Consider the following 21,299-nt stretch of genomic DNA (forward strand, 5'->3'; position numbering starts at 1 on the left):
CAACAGAATTTCATATAATGCTTTGGACAGGTTTTGGAAATACACATGCTGACGCACACAAACACACTTAAGAATCAGTGGATTGACTCAGTCTGGATATTTTAGTGATCAGAAAAAAAGGGTTACCAGACAGTTTCAAGTGGACAGAGGCCATGAATAGCCCAGCTGATTTCTTAACAGTTTGCTTCCATGCTGTGCTTTATAAATACTCTTCAGTGGGCCTTTAGGTAAAAGTCCCCTGTGCAAGCACAGGGTCATTCCTGACCCATGGGGTGACATCACATCCCGACGTTTCCTAGGCAGATGTTTACGGGGTGGTTTGCCAGTGCCTTCCCCAGTCGTCTTCCTTTACCCCCAGCAAGCTGGGTACTCATTTTACTGACCTCGGAAGTATGGAAGGCTGAGTCACCCTTGAGCCAGCTACCTGAAACCGACTTCCGTCGGGATCGAACTCAGGTCGTAAGCAGAGCTTGGACTGCAGTACTGCAGCTTACCACTCTGCGCCACGGGGCTCACTATCAGTGGGCTTTTATTAGCATGTTATGATCACTTTATATCTGATCTCTACAGTTTGCATTGTTTAAGTGTTTCTTTATGATTTGATAGTTAAGAATGGGGAGAGTTTTTGCGGGGAGGGTGGTAATTTGCTCCTTTTCCTTGGTTTCTTTTCTTAAGGCTTCAGAGATGCATTTTTCCCCTTGTGATCCTGGTCCCAGTTTTATTTAATTTTTTTATTTGATGACATTGTTGTGGAGTTCATTTTAAATTTCTTACCTGACAAATAAACATTAATTAAAAAACAACAACAACCAGGTAACAACCTAGGGAACATGTGTTGCTTGGTGGGGTAGAAGGCTTGCAAGATCCAGCAACATTACTTCTTGGCCACAAAAAAATCCCAGAGAAGGCTACAACCAATCATAGTCATTGAGGAGATGGAGATTGGCTGGGACGCCTCACCTTCCAGCATAGTCCCTTGAAAGATCTCTTTGTAAGAAGCTTGGCAAAGAGATATCCCAGATCATAAACTTAACGCTCTGGGTTAAAGACTGATTAGGATTGGCATAAGATCACACAAGAAGCAACTTCTTGTTAAGGAAGAGGGTTGATCCAAATGCAATTTACCTGGCATCAAAAAAAAAAAAAACTCTGTCAAAGTGAAACCAGACCAATTTGTATTAATGAAAGCTTTTGTGCTTACAGCATTCATTACGAGGCAGGCTACAAATTTACCCAAAAGTTAAGGAAATTAATAATAGAAATAGTGTTTACTGCTTGAGTTAGATGGAAATCTGACCCAAAAATTCCCAACACGTTAATACATCTATATTAACCTGCAGGAGATTATAGCTGCAGACTGTTGTAGTCACCCAACAAAATATCTCTGCACAAATCCTTGTTGTTTGGATTCCACAAAGCTATAAATAATAATTCCTAAGCACATCTTTAATTTAACAAGTCTCCTCTTTAAGAATATGGAACAAGAGTTCAGAAAGGGAACTGTCAGCATGGCAGAAAAAATACACCATGGCAGAATGGACAAATTGTTCTTGTACTGAATCATTTGTCTCTCTAAAATCAGTCAAGGTCTCCAAGGTGGTTTGCTGTCTTCCAAGTATCTATAATTAAAAGCACAGGTAGCTACTAAAAACATGTTCACAAGTGATGCTTAACTTTTTTTTTTGCATCTCCTACATTTCTTTTATATGCTACATCTGAAAGGAAATGCTAGATTGACAAGAATACATCTGAGTATATAAATATGGCCTTCCATTATCTATACCACATTAACACCATTTAGCAGTGATTCATTCTGTACTAAAAGGCAACTTAGCATCACTTGTACATCCGAAATTCCTACTGAAGTCCTGTCAGAAAAGCAGCTCCATTGTTATAATGGTCACTGACTCTCCATATAATAAACAAATGTCTGTGCAAGAGGTTAATCACAATGTGAGATGGAGTAAATACATACATTTGCCAGCTCAAGGTTGGGAAATACCTGGAGATTTTTCAGGTGGGGCCTGAGGAGGGTGGGGTTTGGGGAGGGACTTCAATGGGTTATAATGCCATAGAGTCCACCTTCCAAAGTGGCAATTTTCTCCAGATAAACTGATCTCTGTTGCTTGGAGATCAGTTATACTCACAGAAGATCTCCAGCCACCACCTGGAGGTTGGCAACACTATAATACAATTGACTAGACTGTATAGATTTGATATTTTAATTAGTTGCTCATTTGTGTTACATATTAAAAGTTCTGAATCCTCACCCTGGCTACATAATTACAGTACACAGGCTGCACCTCTGGAGTCAAGACTTGGTGACAGTAATAGAATAACGTTCTATGTGGGGAGATCTTCTCCCTTTCCCACCTCTAACCACCTTGTATTGTATATGTATTAATTCAGATATGTATTACTTCTGTATACAAGCATTCCCCAAGGAAATCCGAGTAGCATTCCCTGTGAAAAAAATCCAAAAGGGTAGTCTGTTTAATCATGTCAAAGTCTGTGGCATAGAATCTAGTTCATCAAATGCATCTGATGAACCGAAGTCTACAAAAACCTATGCCACAAGCAATCTGTTAGTCTTTAAGGTGCCACAAGAATCAATCTATCAATCTATCATCTATCATGTTTGTTGTGAAAAGGGTTAAGATGAAAGAGAATGGTTAAAGCTATCACCCAGTAAACTTCATAGCTGAGGAGTGATTTGAATCTCAGTTTTCCACAGGGCTGTAGTCACATAATTGCTTTGTGGAATCATGGGCCCCTTCCATGAATTTTTAGCCGATGTTTAAAAAAACTAAGAATCTAGTCTCTTGTGTTTATAAAGAAATAAAAGGAACAGCATACAGGTTTCTTTACAGTTGCTCAGTAAGAAATGAAACTGCTCATCCAGTGTTCTGGCCAATGAATGCAAAGGCACTGAACATCCTTTCTAAATTGCATATAATTTACATTGTATATAATTACTTTGTAATAATATTAATATATAATAAACGGAATATCTTAAAATTAATTCAGCTACCTGTATTTGGGTTCTGGCTGTTCTGCACTGGTAGAATCCTGCATCAAAACGTCCTAGCTAGGGATTTGATTTCCTGTGGAGCCCAAAACCCCAGAAACGTTACAACATTCTCCCTACATTCTGGGAAATATCTCTGCCACTCCCTGGACTTTGCTTTACTTGTGCCACCAACCTGGGTATAAGATGGTAATGTCTATGACTCTGAGTAATAGGATGTCTACCAAATGGTAGGAATGTGCGAGTTTGGGTTACTGGGTACAGGTATGGTGTCGTTTTTTATTGTGCCCTCCAGCATGGAGAGTGTGTTCCTGATTCCCCAAGAGATGAAGCCTTCCATCCATGCAATAGCTGTGATTATCCCCCTCCCCCGCCTCAGTACTCCAGTTTCCAAAAGAGTAGCTTAATCTGTAGGAGTTAAAAAATTTGTTACAAAATTATACAGTCACCTTAGAGACTGGTACTTTGTTTTTTAAAGTAAGATATAACCTTTTCCAATCAGTTACAGCGAATGAAAGTGCTAGATATAGAATAAAGTTAACCCTGAAGGGGACATAGATGCTTAGGTCACACACACACACACACACACACACACACACACACACACACATTTAAATAAATGAAATCATATTGTTGATGGGTAGGTAGCAGAAGTCAACCAAACAGGAACATGATTATTGGTTTGCTTTTGGTTTTCTCATTTGATTTAACTTTCAGGCATCCCGGTTCTGCATTGTTTCATGTTTATTCCCACTTGTGTTGGTTCCTTCAGCTTACTGGAGGGTGCCCTGGGTTCATCAGGTGTCTAAAGGGTAAAGTTTTTTACAGCCTTCATGCAATGACAAATCAGTGATGGTTCCACTAGCGGGTCTTCTGTGCTTCTCTTCAGATTAAAAACTGCTTAGAAAACCAGGAAGGGTTCCTAAAGGAACCAGCACTCAAGGAAAGGCATATGGCCACCTTCCTCGGATTTTAGCAAGGATATGGGCACCCAGAGTCAGTCAGTCTCAGCATCCAATACCGTACCCCCACCCCCGGAACAATCAATTCCGGTGCTACCATTAAGGTGACCCAAGCGGTCGCCTAGGGCGCAGACCTCAGAGGGGTGCAGAACTGGCCCAAGGGGCACCGTTTCTTGAAAAAAACGCAACTGATAATTTATATATTTTTTATTTTAAGATCGGTACCACAACAGTGCTATGGAAAATAATCAATTATAACGTCTTCTAAAAAGGTGTGGTAGGAATGCAACAGGCTTTTCTTTTTTCGACAAGACATCTGCTTTTGAACATTAGTTAGCAATGGGGGGTGCAGACCTCAGAGGGGTGCAGAACTGGCCCGAGGGGCACCGTTTTAAACAGATTAGTTTCTTGGGGAAAAACGCAACTGATAATTTATATATTTTTTATTTTAAGATCGGTACCACCACAGTGCTATGGAAAATAATCAATTATGTGTGTGTTCAGTGCCGTCAAATCGCTTCCGACTCATGGCGACCCTATGCATGAAAGTCCTCCAAAATGTCCTATTTTTGACAGCCTTGCTTAGATCTTGCAAATTGAAGGCTGTGACTTCCTTCATTGAGTCAATCCATCTCTTGTTGGGTCTTCCTCTTTTCCTGCTGCCCTCAACTTTTCCTATCATGACGGTCTTTTCCAGTGACTCTTGTCGTCTCATGACGTGACCAAATACGATAGCCTCAGTTTAGTCATTTTAGCTTCTAGGGTCAGTTCAGGCTTGATTTGATCTATAACCCACTGATTTGTTTTTTTGGCAGTCCACGGAATCCATAACACTCTCCTCCAACACCACATTTCAAAGGAATCTATTTTCTTCCTATCAGCTTTCTTCAATGTCCAGCTTTCGCACCCATGCATAGTAATAGGGAATACGATGGCATGAATTAACTTAATCTTGGAGGCCAGTGACACATCCTTACACTTCAGAATCTTTTCTAGCTCCTTCATGGCTGCCCTTCCCAGTCTCAATCTCCTTCTGATTTCTTGGCTGCAGTCTCCCTTTCGGTTGATGGTGGAGCCAAGGAATAGAAAGTCTTGAACAATTTCAATTTCCTCATTGTCAACCTTAAAGTTGAACCTTAATCAATTATAACGTCTTCTAAAAAAGTTTTGGAGGAATGCAACAGGCTTTTCTTTTTTTGACATCTGCTTTTGAACATTAGTTAGCAACGGGGTGTGTGTGCAGAGGGGTGCAGAACTGGCCTGAGGGGCACCGTTTTAAACACATTAGTTTCTTGGGGAAAAACGCAACTGATAATTTATATATTTTTTATTTTAAGATCGGTACCACCACAGTGCTATGGAAAATAATCAATTATAACGTCTTCTTAAAAAGTTTGGGAGGAATGCCACAGGCTTTTCTTTTTTCGACAAGACATCTGCTTTTGAACATTAGTTAGCAACGGGTGGGGGGAGGCACAAGTCGTTCGCCTCGCCCAGGGCGCCCCAAAAGACGGCCCCCGGCCCTGATCCCCACGTTCCACCAGCGCGCGCAGGGAGACCCCGGCCCGCCAGGCCTTTCGCGGAGCTTGCGCAGAAAGGCTTCCGGAGCGTCGGGCCCCTCGTGCGGAAGGCCGGTCCTGCCGCGCTTCCAAAGGAGCCGCTTGTGGCCGACGGACGTCAGTCAGCACCCCAAAGCGCTCGGGGTCTTCTTCGTGCGGCCCCGGCGGGCCAGCTTTGGGGTCTCCACGGTGGGGTCAGGGCCACGCGCCCCTCTCCAGTCGAGGGGGCCGTTTGCAGCGGGGCTTCGCTTCTCCCCCCCCCCCCGAGGCACCCTCGAGCCCCCCCCCCCGGGGTTGAAAGCTACGGCCTCTCCGGTAACGTCCACGCAGCATCTTTTCCAGCGCGTTTGGGACGGGGAGGGCAGCCGCGCGAAAAAGGCGGCCCCATCCTCTGCAGCCGGCGCTCGGTGGGATGGCGCGTCAGGTGGCGCCTCTGCCCCCCTTGCGGTTTCGGTGGGGCCGGACCCGACCTCCCCAAGCGGACCGGCAGGGAGGTCGTTGGCTTCCCGGCGACCCCGGGCCGCATCTTTAAATGAAGATGGGCGAACGGCAGGCGGAGAGGCAGGGCAGGGCAGCCACTCGAAGCCAGCGCAGGGACAGGGGGGCCATGCGGAAAGTGGCGTCGAGAAACCGCCGGTCGCTCCAGCCGGAGTTTCTCGACGCCACTTTCCGCATCGCCCCCCTGTCCCGCCCCCGATGCCGGCGCGCCCCGGCCTCCCCGGACGGCCAGGTGTCCCGCGCCCCAGCCGCGCCTCCTCCCTCCCCCCCTCCCTCCTCCCCTGGGGCCAGGGCTGTGCGGGAGGCTGGGCCGCCCCCCCCCCCGGAGCTCCGGCGCCGGGCAAGGCTCCTCCGGCGGCGCGGGCTGGGAGCGGGTCCGGGTTCCCCGCCGCCCCCAGGGTGGCCCCGAGGGGAGGAGCGGCGGGGCAGCGCCAGGGGGCGGCGCGCGGCCACGTGCTGCCGGCCGAGGGAAGGGGGGCGGGCGGGTGGCTGGATAGGTGGGTGGGGGGCGTCTGCTCGGCCCTCCAGCCCCCTCTGCCCGCCCGGCCGCACACCCGGCCGCCCCTCCATCCCAGCTCGCAGCCGTCCCGGCCGCGGGAGGCGGGGACGAGGGCGCGGACCTCGAGGGAGGGTCCGGGCTGGGCTCCGCCCGCCGCCTCCCTCCTTGCCTCCGTCCGTCCGTCGCTCGCTCGTGCCCGCCCGGCTGCGGGGCGCTGTTGCGAGCGGCGAGGAGAGCGGGCAGGGCTGGGCTGGGCTGGGCTGGGCAGGGCGGGGAGGCGGCGCTGGCTGTCGGGCGCGGCGTGGGTCGGTGGGCGAGCAGGAGGGGGCGGCGGCTGGCCCGGCTTCCCTCCCTCCCTCCCTCCCTCCCCGCCTCCCCGCCTCCCTCCCTCCCGCAGAGGCGGACGATGAACAAGCTCTACATCGGCAACCTGAGCCCGGCCGCCACCGCCGAGGAGCTCCGGCAGCTCTTCGGGGACAGGAAGCTGCCGCTGGCCGGGCAGGTCCTGCTCAAGTCCGGCTACGCCTTCGTGGACTACCCGGACCAGAGCTGGGCCATCCGCGCCATCGAGACCCTCTCCGGTGAGCCCGCCAGACCGCGCCGGACGGGGGGAGCGGGGAGCGAGCGGGGAGGCCGGCCGGCTGCACCCCGCCGCCGCCGCCGCCGCCTCCTTCGGGCCGGGGAGGGGTCGGCCCCTTCGAGCCCGCCAGGCACGGCGAGGGGGACCCCGGCGGGGGGGGGTTCTCCGGAGGCCCCGCGAGGGGGGCCCCTCCTTGCGGGGGGAGGGATTGGGGGTCGGGGGGGGGAAGTCCCCGCCGCCCGCCCGCCCGCCCGCCCCCCCGAGCCGGTGCCGGCGCCCGGCGCGCTCCTGGCGGCTGCGTGGCTGGTCGGGCGTCGGGGCGGCCCGGCGGGCGAGGGAGGGATTTTTCGCTGATTTTTTTCTCCGATTTTATTGAGCGGCTCCCGGGCGGTTGGGGGGGCTCCCGCCGGCCCGCCCGCCCCCCGCCCGCCCCCGGCCCCCTTTCTACGAGGAGCCCTGGCCCAACTCCCCGGGGGGCCCGCCCAGGAGCCCCCGACGCGCCCGGGGGGCCCAGGCCACGCGCAGCCCGCGCCCAGGCCGGAGCCGCCGCAGGGGACAGCCCCACGGGCAGCCCCCCCACCCCAACACCCCCCACGGCCGGGAAGCCGCCGGGGACGGCGGGGGGCCCGCGGCGGATGCGCGCGGCCGGGCGCTTTCCTCGGGGGCAGGCGTGCGGCTGGGGGGCAGAAGCCAGCCCCTGGGGGGGGGGGGGCGGCGGGATCGGCCTCTTCCTGGCTCCCGGCTAGATTGCTGGCCTGGAAGGAGAACAGACCAAAGGGTGGGCCTCGCAGGGAGGGCAAAGGCCGAGCCTTTGGCCACTGGGAAGGGGCGGACCGCTCTGGGGCAACGTTGCCCCCCCCCCGGCACCGCTTTGACATCCTGCCCCAGTCCTCGCTGAGGTTTGGGGCGCCCCCCCCCTGGAGCGGGGCTCGTTCTCCATCAGGCTGCCCCCCACCCCTTCCCTACCTTGCTCTCTGTCCTGAGTCACCCCAGAGTGTACCCGCGATATCTCCGGGCCCTAGGCCAGCTTCCTTTCGGAGTCCTGGGCGATTTTGCAAGGTGAGACTGATTTCTTTCTCTTCTTTGCTTTGAAGGTAAAGTGGAATTACATGGCAAAGTCATGGAAGTGGATTATTCCGTCCCTAAAAAGCTCAGGTAAAAAGACCTCGCCGTTCTGCTTCGCTGTAGTTCATCGATTCCTTACCAACAATTAGCCAGAGAGGGGCCTGCGTCACTGAAGTTTATGCTGCTGCGGGCGGGACGTCATTGAGTAGTTCCACTTTTGCTGTTGTCACCCACCTCTGTATGAGCTGTTTTTCTTTCTGTTCCTTTCTTCCTTCTTCTTTTCTTCTTTCACAGTCAGGGTTTACTCCAGCATAGATTTGGTTGAGACGTTGCTTTTCAGAGCAGTCACTTTATGATTCCTTTGAAATATCGTGGTGTCGTAACAAAAGGCTTCCTGTGACGTTCAACCATTTATAGTCTGCCCCATAACACATCTGCTTGGAAGTAAGACTCTCATTGATTTCGGGGGCGGGGGTGGGGAGGAGGCTTACACCCAAGTAAGTATTCCTAGGACTGCCGCCTGAATTTCAACTAGAGCTTCCCAGCAAGCTCCTTTAATTTTCCGAGTGTGACCACCAAAATGTCCCTTGAGTAGGACTCGGCACAGAGCCAGCTGTGTGAACCCACCCCACGGTTTATCTTCAGCATTGAAGAATTGTTTGAAGCCACAACTTTACTTGAATCCCATAAATACGTCACTGTCCTGAAACAGGGAAATATTTTTGTGAGGTGAGATTACTGTGTAGCATGCATAGACGCTCCTTTGGAGTGCTTAGGAAGGGATACTGTGGGGCACAGTTTATAGGGGGAGAGCCTGTTGTCTCCCAGTTTGTCTTGGTTCTTCCTGCTGTGTTGTTTCCTCCTGATACTTCTTGTCACTCCGTGCCAAGCAGATTCAAAAAATTTGTTGTGATGGTTCAGGTTTTAAGGCAGCAACGGTTATGTTTTTGATCTGTAGAATCCCAGTGTACTTTATGAGTATAGTAGCATGAACAACGGTTATTTTACCACCACAGCTGTTTAACCCAGCTTTTGAAACACAGACTCATACATTCTGCGGAAGTCCTGTTTTCCTACACATTGGGTGGAGGGGGTGTTGTTGGTTAGTATTTGCTTTTAACAGTGAAAATAATTATTTATCACAAGCAGTGTAGCAAGTTTCACACAGTTTACTGGAAAACTGCTAACACTAGAACCCATGACTGCTATGAAAGTCTCACTCTTAATAAGTGGTTTGTCTTTAAAATAGTAAAAAAAATACACTCTGTTTAAAGAAAAAGCATCTTAATTCCTCCTAGTGCATCCCCCCCACATTATTTAAAAACTGAAATTGAACATGCAGGTTTGAAAATTTGTGAATCATACAAGTATAAAATTTCTCACAGATGTAACACTTTCTCTTTTTTCATAGTTTTAAAAAGTGAGGAAAAAACCCATTGTGTTTTAAATGTAAATATTGGCATATTGTCTGTGAAACAAAATCATATGGTGAGAACTGTGCGTGTGTGTGCGTGCAGAAATTGATGCCAGTCCAGAATTTGGTCACACAGATTATTTGTATGAGTAATTTCTGAAAGTGAGAAATACCCATGAAATGGATGCCATTCTGAGAGTCCATGGAAATGGCACTAGACTAGAGAGAGAAAAGAAACCTGTTTTCAGAGATGTTTGACTTTTTTGCTATCGCTTTTTCTTCTGTGTTTGTACAGTTTTCCATGTGTTGAATTCTAATGCCCTAACAATTAGGAATAAGCTTCATTGAATTTAGTTGATTTCACTTCCCTGTAAGGTTGCTGTGAATAACCTCTGTAGCATTTCTAAATGCGTAGTCTTACTGTTCTTGCTTGTAAATCCTAGCTCATGTAAGCGTCGTGGGACAGCGCCATTAGCCTTAGTTATTGTTTTATGAGGGAAACGTTGACTGAAAAACTGAGTTTTCATATAGAATTAGCAGACGTACAGCACTGTGTGGCTTGCTTACAACTGGGTCCTGCTAGCCTAGTAATGAAATATGTTTAGGATTGGATATTCTGATCGTTTTGCCACAAAACATGATTGCAGGCAAATGATTGGAATCAAATGGTCAGCCATTCTGAGTCCAATTAATTCAATGTCTTTTGGAGAGAGCGCTTTCTGTATGTTATGGTGTAAAATGATATTAATTGTGCTTGCAGTTTGGTGGGGAGTTTGATGTAGTGTTGCCATTTGAAACAGTTGCTGGGGTAGGAGGAAGAAATTAAGACCTTTGGGTTGTGCTGGTTACTCTTCCTGTCTAAAAATCCCAGGGGATAAGTTTTCCAGTTGCCCAAATTGTGCTGGGATCAAGTCATCTGGTTTAGTTATATTTTATATTTTCCCCCTTCTAAAATAGTTTTTTTTTTTGGTCAATATGTGGCTATAGCACATTGGTGTTTTTGCATTAAAGTTAAGAAAGTGTAGCCTTGCTTTCTGAATCATTAGTTTTTGTAGTTGAAGCATGGTGAATGGAATCTATCTTTGTGTCTTTCAGTAGGACTATTACAGTGTTTGAAGTTGGATTTTCAGAAGCTGAGTAATGTTTCCATGAATTAAGTAAAATCAAGTTTTGTGTCAGTGGATCCTTGAATGTTCAGAATCCAGTCCAATACCATTTGCTTGCTGAATATTCCCTTGGAGTAGAGTGTGGAGTTTGCTTCCATGAAATATTCACTTTTGATGTCAAGTTCTTACAACGTTTAAAGAATGTGTTCTCAACAAGGGGGAATTCCCCCCCCCCCGGGGGGGGAATTTTAGAGTTCCAGGTGGGGAATTGGGACCACTGTTCAGCAATGTGTGATGTCCTGTAGATGATGTACAATATGTAAAATTGTAGTTTGTTGTTTTGAATTAGACTATCTTGGGAAGGGGGGAATTATATTCTGCATAATGGTGAACGGGGGGGGGGATGGAACAAAAAAGGTTGAGAACCACTGCTTTAAAGAATACTAGCCTCTGATGGTTTAAAATAAAAATGTTTCAGATTTATAGTGGGGAGTTATTTTGTCAATACTTGTGTAATCTGAGTGTGTAAAATTTATAGTCATTTGGTGACCTTAGTGATCAAAATATAAAGGTACTCTTGAAAGAGATCTGTTTAGTAATGCATTTCAGGCTACAAATTACTCATTTTACACTTAAATAATCTTTTACACTTACATTAATTGCCACAGAAAAGTTGGAAGCAAACAAATCTAGTTTGAATTTAATAAAACTTGTTTCTAAATGTTGTTCAGTTTGGGCTTAAGGCTGCAGTTCATTTTTATTAAGAAGTGTGTTCCGTTAAAATGAAAAAAATAAAAAACCCAAGTGTCCTGAGATACCTTAAATGCCAACAAACCTCTTGTGTCATAAGCTTGAATGAAATTAATAAAATTCATTATTTGCATGTTCAAAAGCTTATCTCACAATAATTGTGTTAGTTTTTAAGGTGCCACAGGACTCTGTTGTATTTTGCTGCAATTCACAGCTGTCCCTCCCATCATTTCCAAGGGGTAGCTGTGTTAGTCTGTTGTAGCAAAGCAAAACAGAACTCCTATGGCACCCTAAAGATTAACAACATTTATTTTAGTATTCATCTTTTTGGGAGACAAAGCTCACTTCTACATCTTAACCTCTGTTTTACAGAAAGGGAGGAGTGGAATTAAGTCATCAAAATCAGCAAGACTTATTTCCAGTTAAGCATGTTTTAGGATCTGTACATTGCATGTACGTTCCTTCAAGTGGGTTAAGAGCACCATCTTGGTGTATACGAAGCTTCTACACTATATATGGTTTTCGTATGGAATGAGGTTTTAAAAGAATGTAAAGCTTTACTTCCTATCTGGAATGCCTTTCTAGCAAGCAGCCAGAGGAAGCTGGCAGAGGTGGCTTTGAAAATGGTGGGCGTCACATGACAGTGCAGAGGGTGGGGGAAGCTGGGAGGGAGAAGGGTCCTACAGCCAGAGGTGCTTGCAGACAATGGGCTATTACTATTACATCTTTCGTGAGCTGAATGTCTACAGTTTTCAGTCTTGTGATGGAAATGATTTATTCTGAAAGAATGTTTTAGAAAGGTCTCCCGTTTACTTTTGTTTTGGTATCTGCCACAGTACAAAAGGCAAATTCTGTGTGAAATATCTATTTCCAATATCCACTTTAAATTTAGGTGAAAGAGAAACATTTGTTTCTTGAAAAACTAATGCAGTCTGTTGAAGAAACTGTGCTCAGTTAGGAGATTTCCATATAAAATTATTATTGGAATTAAGCAATTTACACAAGTGTTTTACATTAACACACTGATTTTGGTTTAATTATACACTTCAAGTAGAAAGCTTATGTTATAGCATATTTTCATTTCTATAGTACAGCGCTGACAGATTTTCTCCCCAAATCTTTGTTTGTTTATACAAAGAAGTTAGAAACATGAAGACATGTAGCAATAAAGTAGCAAACAATTTGTCTAATTAGTGTAAAATTCTCCTACAGTGTATTTGAAAAATATTAAGAATTCAGAACATCAAACCTCATTCGAAAAGTTATCAACTATTACTTCATAGAAGCTTAAAAATAGTTTTTCTCGAATTTGTAGCTGCAGTTTAAAATACTTCAGTAACATTATGTATCAAAATACTTTAGTAACTTTTTAAATTAGGCATTCTTGATTGCCTTCTTAAAGGTTCCTCCCAAGGTTGATAATTTCCTGCAATCAAGTGACTTGCAGTTTAATCCTAAGAACCTCTTCCTGGGAGTAAGTGGGCATCACATGACAGTGCAGAGGGTGGGGGGGAGCTGGGAGGGAGAAGGGTCCTACAGCCATAGGTGCTTGCAGTCAATGGGCTATTACTATTATATCTTTCATGAGCTGAATGTCTACAGTTTTCAGTCTTGTGATGGTGGGCTGAATAGGATTTTGAGGAGACCTGCTGAGGATTGCTCTGTTATAGTACCACCCTAAGCAGAGTAACATCCTTATAAGTCCATTGACATCAATAGAATAGGTGTAACTCCGCTTAAGATTGGGGGAAAGTCTATTTCTGTGAGTATAGAATAGGTACTTACACAATGAAGGCAAGATATTCTTGTGATCTGTTCTTTAAAATTATATGAAACAAGTAGCTTTTTCATATTCTGAAAGCATCAGATTCTAGATGTGATTTTGCCAGTATAAAATAGTATTTTATCAGTTTTATAAATTATAAGTGTTGTAATATCATTTTTAAAAGTAATTTTACACCCTACTGAAAGTCTTCTTTAAAAAAATGCATCAGTAGAAAAGTATTAGCAAGTTATCTTTCATTATAGGGTTACTGGAGCAAATGAAAACTATACTTTCAGAGAAACAAATATACATTTTGCTATTATAGTAACTTCTGTTTGATTGTAAGATGTTGAGTCACTCACTGTTCCCATCAGATAAATGACTTTTTGAAACTATAAAGTGGGTTCTCCAGGAGTGGCTGGAATCTCTGCTCTGGGATATGTTGTTTCTATGAGTCACTTTTATGGTGGTTACTGGATGTAAAGCATCACAAAAGCTTGAGGGTCCGGGGAACTGTGGAAAGGTTAAGAATGCTGTGATAGAAGTAGTTCTTGAATATTCTAGTGGGAGAAGGTGGTATCAAGAATTATTAGTGCAGAAGAAAGACCGCACATAATTTGAGCTTCCTGTCTTTTGAATGTGATACTACTACTGTATATAAAACAGAAGCTTACACAGAGGTTGTATTGATTTCAAAGCTAAAATTCCTGCTCTTAGTCCAGGAAGGACAGGAGTATGTCCTCTGTTACTAGTGATCGATCCCACTCTAGTTCAGTTCGTTCTTTTCCTCTCTTACCATCAATAGAATAGATTACCTCCATATGATAAAATGAAAATAAATTAGTAGACCCAAAGTAGGCAGTTTAAGTTTTATCCTTCAGTATCTCCCCTCCCCCTTAAATTATAATCCATTATTTAAGAGCCAGCTTTTCCACTAGAGGAATTCTGAAAACGTGTAGAGTGGCTATGTGTCTTTCTGAATTGAAACCTTAATTGGAAAATAAAAATAAAATCTTGACATTAGTAAGTATGTATTTGAAATCTCTATTGGCAATGGACTTAGGGTTGCTGAATACATGTTGAAAGTACTTCTAGTGCATGTAATGTATCTTTCAAAGGGACATGACATGCACATCCACATGCGTGTAGTTCAAACCATTGGTTAGATCCCCTTAATGTGACTTACTGTGCCTAGTTGCTGAACTAATTAATAGGTATTTGGCTGGGCTTCTAAATCTGTTTAGACCAATGGGTTATTTGATGGACATATTCAAAATTCTGAAATTCTATTATTCTGAATGCACCATGTTTGCTAGTACAGAAGTGTTCACTGACATATTCTACTGACTTACAAAATTGAAGTTAAATTTGATGGTATGGATGAGTGCTTCTCTTTTGGGCAGTCTAGCAGCATTTTTTTATTCAGCGTTGCTTTACGGGTTCGTATGTTTCTGCTTTTTATCATTAACATGTTTTAGTTTTGTCTGTATTGCACTGCTGTAAGAATTAATTAAATAATTGTTAACTCCTATCAGTCGTCCCATCCTTTAATCACTGGAGCAGAAAAGTGCAACAAAGTGGAGAAGACCAACGTGGTTATAGGTAGCCTGTTTTGAAAATCTGTCGTAAATAGCCATGATGCTTTAAAAAACCTCAGTGCAATATTCAGATTTTGTGAAAGTGTACATACCTCCCTGTGTACATTTCCCCTCATACAAAATAGTGGGCTACAAGGAGTTATCCAAATATTCTCTGAATATTTTCACCCTTATTTTATAAGCAAGCCCATTAATTTTTCAAAGCCATGGGTAATTTCTAATAAAAGACAGTCTGGGCTTGAAGTTAGAATACACTTCTGAGCATCTAGGAGACACCGCACCATACTTTAGAGGGGAGAGGTGAAATTCTTAGAGTTAAGGACCTTAGGGGAGATTTGCCTTTTGGTTTCCTTGTATATTTACAAGATAGGTTCTGTGAAATCTAGAAAAGTCCATAGTTTGTTTATGTACTCTGCACGGATTTATTTGGTCACTACATCATAATTATCTATGGCAAATTTCTGTGATATTCATGTACATTTCATTATTTCTTATTTGAAGATTTAATGTGGGTAAAATACTTCTGAAACACTTAAAACTTCTTATAAAAATCTAATAAATGGCAGGTTAGAATAATTAAGCATATGCTTATCCCCAGTACATAACTACCACCTGAAACACAAAGTGCTGGTAGAGCTTCTAGACGATGCCCAAGTTCTGGCTTTAGCTACTCCTAAAACGATGATTTAGGTAGCTGTGGAGGATCCACAAAGAATGGCTGTCTGGATGAATGTCCTCATCTCATGGATTTGGCACATGGGTGACTTCAAGACAGCATTCTTTCCACAACTTTTCCCCCTGTGTTTCTTTGAGCTCTTCTGATGTGAGGGTCTGTTTGTTGTATAGTATGCGTACAAAGGAACCAAGAAAAAGAAGGAAAATCAGGGATTTAGAGGAAGAGGAAAGGCAGTGGGGTGCCAGAGAAGGATGACGTATAAGGGAGGGAAGGAACATGACTGTTTTTCCTATTCCAGCATCCCTAATGTGAGAAATTGTGACAATGTGCATAAAGCTTTTGGCTAATGGAAAAGATTGCACATGAGAGGAAGCAATGTCTTGGTTATGCATAGGGCAGGTTGTTTATGTCTTTATAGGTTAAGTACAAGCACTTTGAACTGTAGCCAGAAAGAGTCATCACAGACTTTTAAGAGCTGCTGGAGTTGCGGGGCGATGCTACTTGAACTTCTGATTATAAGAAGGATGGCTGACTGCCCCTCAAGTAACTGATAAAACCACCAGTGAGCATCTGTGGCTACAGCAGGATGAAAGAAGAGAGCTGTTCACTAACACAGGATTGATTTTGGAAAGTGTATGCTAGAATGGCGAAGCCCTGGGTTGTATACACATGATTCTCTCCAGCAGTGCACTAGCTGAGCATCTGAGGCATGCTTGGCACATTTGTGCAACTTCTCCTTCCTCCTCCAGCCCTCTCATTCAAAGACTGACAACTGAAGAAAGGTTTGTAATCCATAATATCTGAGACATGATCTTGTCATCCACCCCTCCCCTCTTACAGAAATCTGGCTCATCCCGACAGAAGGCAAGATGTTGCTGTTGCTTCCGTGACTCAGTTCAGAAAGTCTCCAGCCTTCCTCAGTCCAAGAAAATGTCCCACTCTGCTCTTATCTGAGAGGCTGCCTGTCTGCCTCAAACCCCCTCTCCCCCCAACTTCATATATTGTTTTTAATTTGTGATCACAGCTGCAGTATGGCCAGCCTTGAGGACTTGAATGGGATGACTCAGCCCTGTCTAGAATCATGAGGCTGGCTTAATCATGCCATTTTACAGTCATCTGTTTGGGGACACTTACTGTTCATGAGCTCTAGGGGGTCATGATGTTCATCTCTTGTAACCACACAGGCTACCCACTGGAGGTTGTTTTCCAAATGCAAACGGCACTTAGCACAGTCCAGAAATTCAGCGGATGGGTGCCAGTGCTGCGTCTGATTTCCCCTTAACTTCTTTTATTTCTGCCTTTTGTCTTCAAGTATGGATTGTTCATTCATCCGTTCTCACTGTCTTGGGCAATGTTCCTAAGCAGTGCATCCCCTACACATGCACACACTTAAGTAACTTGTTGGCAAATCTTGCCACTTTTTTCTTCGCTCTACAATATAAAACAGCTGGGGGGATGGAGGGGGAAAGAGTTAGGGAGAGGAGCATACAAATAAGTTATAGGCATACACTAGGTATGGCAGCAAAGGGAAGGGAGCACATGGAGAAGGGAGTTTTCTTCCTCAGGCACGTTTCTTCTTCTGTTCCTCTTTCCAGGCTACAGTAAAGGTTAGAAAAGATCTGAGAGTCCTTGACAGAGTGTAGATGGTACAGGGCTAGATGGATGATATGTGCATACAACTTTCTTTTGTTCTAAAATTGTCTCAGGGTCAAATAAGCTTTGTAGGTTTTTGAAGAATGACAACCCCCTGAAAAATCTTCTAACAAGGCACTGTAGTCAGTAGGGTAGAAGTGAGCCACAAGCAGTAATGGACTTAATCATACCACTTTCAGCTGTCTGAGAAAACTATTATCTCTTTCTCCCCACCTGTTTTTTATCTCACTCAGCATCTGCAAGAAGTTCTGGGGGTAGATGGCAACCGGGGAGGGGGGGCGAGCTGGAAGCATTCCCCTGGAAATAACAGATTTTGTTGAGAAAAAAAATTACAAATATTCCACGTTTCCATTTTTTCTGATGGAAACCAACATTTATAGCAAGTTAAACTTTATAACACTGAAAACACTGAACTCTTCAATGCTGTATTATCATCACATGTATTATAGCATATTAAAACAATAATTATTGGGAGTACACAGACATTATCATCATCAATTTCTGTAGATGATTTTTTCTTGTAGGTTATCCGGGCTGTGTGACCGTGGTCTTGGTATTTTCTTTCCTGACGTTTCGCCAGCAGCTGTGGCAGGCATCTTCAGAGGAGTAACACTGAAGCACAGTGTCTCTCAGTGTCAAGTGTGTAGGAAGAGTAATATATAGTCAGAAAGGTTTTGAGCTGAATCATTGTCCTGCAAAAAGTATCAAAGGTAATGTGCTAATCATTGTTCGGATTACACAGCCCGGATAACCTACAAGAACCAATGAACTCTGTAGATGATTTTCATAAAAATCTTTATTCGACGCATTCTGAGTGAGTGGAATTTTGCTTTAAAGACATTTTCCTCATTCTAAAAGAAAATATTCCATAGAAGGGTTTTTTTAGTTCTTCAAAAGTTTCTGTTAGAAATGTGGGAGAGAGTCCTTAAAAATGGGAGGAGGATTCTTCCCCCCTGAATTTTTTCAGTTTTTTTCCCTCCAGGCCTTTACTTCTTTACCAAGCCCTATTCCAGTTACATCCTCTTGAGTGCCAGTCTGGCTAGGGCAGAACTGGTAGGAGGAAGTAGCTTCTGTACTCCACAGAGCCAAAGGTATGAGGTTGTTTTACTTTGCAAAGAAGATGGAATGGCCTTTTGACAGTTCTCTGGGGCAGCGAGATCACGAGTTACACATTTCTGTCCTTAGGCAGGCAAAAATGTACCTTTCTTTTTCTGTAGCCTTTTTTTAAAAGCAAAAATAGTGTTTACAGTGGTGCAGCTCAAGAGCCCTATATATTAGACAGCCTCTGCAGCGTTTCCCCCCACCCCCTAATCCCAAGAGAGCTGTGCTCTGGATAGTTGCACCTGTTGTCCTATCTTATGGCTCTTTTGCCTATGTTCATTCTGGGCACATATTTCAGGCTTCCTTTAGTGAATGAACTGGAGAGTCTTTATGGCCACTGTTTGTTATTCTTAATTTGAGGGAATTGTGAATGGTACTTACGGTTAAATATGAGCCTATCAGAAGACGCTTTCAATTGTGGAACTTTTCAGCAGTGCGTGATCTGATTACGGTTTTATGAAAGAGATTTGCTGACATCAGGCACTTTGTAAATGAAGGTAGTGACATGTGACCTTTGATGTTGTAAGTTACTGAATGAGAGTATGCTGAGGAGGAAAGGGGAAGAGCAAGGGTTTATTAATGCTTTTCATCTAGTAAAGACTTCAAAATCCTGCTTGTCTGTGCTGATGTTGTGTGTGTAGAATGACATCAATAGTTAAATGGTGCAAAGAGCCACATTTGGGACATGGATGCATTGGACAGAATGGTTTAAATACTCTTTTCATCCTTAAAAAAAGAGAGAAGATGATATAAAAACTGAAAGCAAGTTCTTGAAAGCCAAGTACATGGCAATAATTTCAGTGCCAGCCCACAGCTATTCTTGGAGCAAAGTACTTGATGTAGGATTTTGGCAGGAGTCCTGAGTGAGCAAAGAATATTGAATTCTAGACACTACTGGAGGATCCTTTCCTTGCATTTCAGCGGAAATGAGCAAAGAAGGAACACAACTATTTGCAAACATCTATTTGAATGGATTAGCAGAATCTTAGTGAATGAAACTTCTGCCTTTTCTTTAGAGCAGTGGGAATCTAAACCTATGCTGGAATGCTGATGCAGAAAGAAAGGCTGAAGTTGGCTGCTGGTATTTCATGCTGCTATCCTTTTTAAAATAAAAATTAACTGGGCTAGATTCAAATACAGGGGATTAAGCGTATAGTTAATTTCAGTGGGTAGAAGGACAATTCAGAAATTGTTTGTGGTGGGTTAAAGAGCTGGTCCCAAAATAGGACAAGCCTAGCATGATGCTGGAATATTCTCAAGCCATTCCATGTGTTATAAGACTTTCAGCAGGAGGAACAGATGTCTGTAGAACCATGCAAAGTAGGGAGGCTAGTCAGCTGGAAATAGCAAAAGGCTGAGGAAAATGCTGGCTAAAGAAAATACTCCTCTGCACACTTGGAATGAAGTCAGGGAGAAGATGGATGCACTTGTGTTCCATGCAGTGTCTGGAAAAGCTTATACCCTGCAGGATGTTCTAGAGGCACTTGTGTGTAGCACACCATTTGTTTTCTGGTGCGGTGATCCCCAACATGGTGCTTATGGTTGCCGTGGCACCTACAGGCATGTTTTCTGGAGCCCATTTCCTGGCATTCTTCCACCACACTGAAGCAAGAGGTGATTTGAAGAGCCCAGGAAGTATCATCTTTTTGTCTGCAGGGAGCACCTTTTTGGAAACAGCTATCTCCATCATATGAAGATGCCTTGTATGGAACTTCCCAATACTTTTTCATCAGCCCTAGCTCTCATGGCAGCCATTTTGTGGTGGATCTCATGCAGTGTTCTAAAAAATCCAGAAGGGCTCACAGGCTCAGCAATGTTGGGGCCCCCTATTCTAATGCTTTCCTATCAGCAAACCCCAAAATTGCATTTTGGAGTCCCCCAAGTTTAAAAGAGCAGTTTGATTACAACTTCCTATTGGAATTTCCTCAAGAGACCACACATTTGCACCAAACACAAATTCATCTCTGCATTTTCAAAGTCTCTGTTTTACTTAAGTATAATCAGTTTAAATACTGCATATGGCAGATTCATAATGCACACCCAAAATACTAATATTTTCAGAATCAGCCAAGTGACAGATAGTATTGGCTTCAGCTGTGAGATGTGGCGGAAGCTGCTCCGGCCTGTGAGTAAAGGGGGGCCCAGAGCAGCTTTTTGGCGGATAGGCATGGAGATGTGTCAGTTTGGTAGGAAAAGCAAACTGGAGGGGTCGCTTTCCTAACTTTGGGAATCCCAATACGGGGTTTTGGGAGGCTTAAAGGATACGCCCTGGCTGGAGGGCAGGTGGTTTGCCTCTTCCCAAGTGACGGGAGAAGACACACAGTGGCGATCGTCCTCGTGTCTTCTGGGCCCGCCATACCGGTTGCTCACAGCAGGACCACTGTGGGCGGGCTGGCGCACCAGGCCGCATTGGGGTTGGCCTGGGCATCTCACACATCATACATGCTGCGCCACGGGGGTCACAGCTGTTGCCAATTCCAAGTTGTGGCCGATTACATTCCAATTAACATTCCTATCTTTCAACTATTATGTAAATGTTGTTTAATAAAAATAAGTTGTATTAAATTGCCTGGTATGAAGTTTATGACTATAGCGCGGCCGTATTCCCTCCCAATTCGCCCTGGGTCAGCAATCAGTTTAAACACTGCATATGGCAGATTCATAACGCACACCCAAAATACTAATATTTTCAGAATCAGCCAAGTGACAGATAGTATTGTGCCAGCCAGACAGCTGTATTTAGTCATAAAGCTCTGCTGTGAGATACAGATTCAGGATACACCAGAAATTAGTGCATATAATAAGAAAATAGGTGTGTGTGTGTGTGTGTGTGTGTGTAAAGTGCCATTAAGTCGCTTCCGAATCATTGTGTCCCTATGAATCAATGTCATCCAAAATGTCCTATCCTTAACAGCCTTGCTCAGATCTTGCAAATTGAGGGCCATGGTTTCCTTTATAGAGTCAATCCATCTCTTGTTGGGTCTTCCTCTTTTCCTGCTGCCTTCAACTTTTCCTAGCGTGATTGGCTTTTCCAGTGACTCTTGT

General features: G+C 44.6%; 1 protein-coding gene across 2 annotated transcripts in view; it reads left to right on the forward strand.

Moving 5' to 3' along the window:
* Positions 1 to 6,939: 6,939 nt before the first annotated feature.
* The window catches only part of IGF2BP2 (insulin like growth factor 2 mRNA binding protein 2), a 74,016-nt gene continuing 59,656 nt past the window's right edge, over positions 6,940 to 21,299 (forward strand). For both annotated transcript variants that reach the window (XM_056849525.1, XM_056849526.1), the window contains exons 1-2: positions 6,940 to 7,127; positions 8,221 to 8,281. In XM_056849525.1, coding sequence (XP_056705503.1) covers positions 6,953 to 7,127; positions 8,221 to 8,281 — 236 coding nt within the window. In that variant the 5' untranslated portion in view covers positions 6,940 to 6,952. The remainder of the gene's footprint in view (positions 7,128 to 8,220; positions 8,282 to 21,299) is intronic.

Source organism: Euleptes europaea, chromosome 5 (genome assembly GCF_029931775.1).
Source record: "Euleptes europaea isolate rEulEur1 chromosome 5, rEulEur1.hap1, whole genome shotgun sequence".
NCBI classification, from domain to species: domain Eukaryota; kingdom Metazoa; phylum Chordata; class Lepidosauria; order Squamata; family Sphaerodactylidae; genus Euleptes; species Euleptes europaea.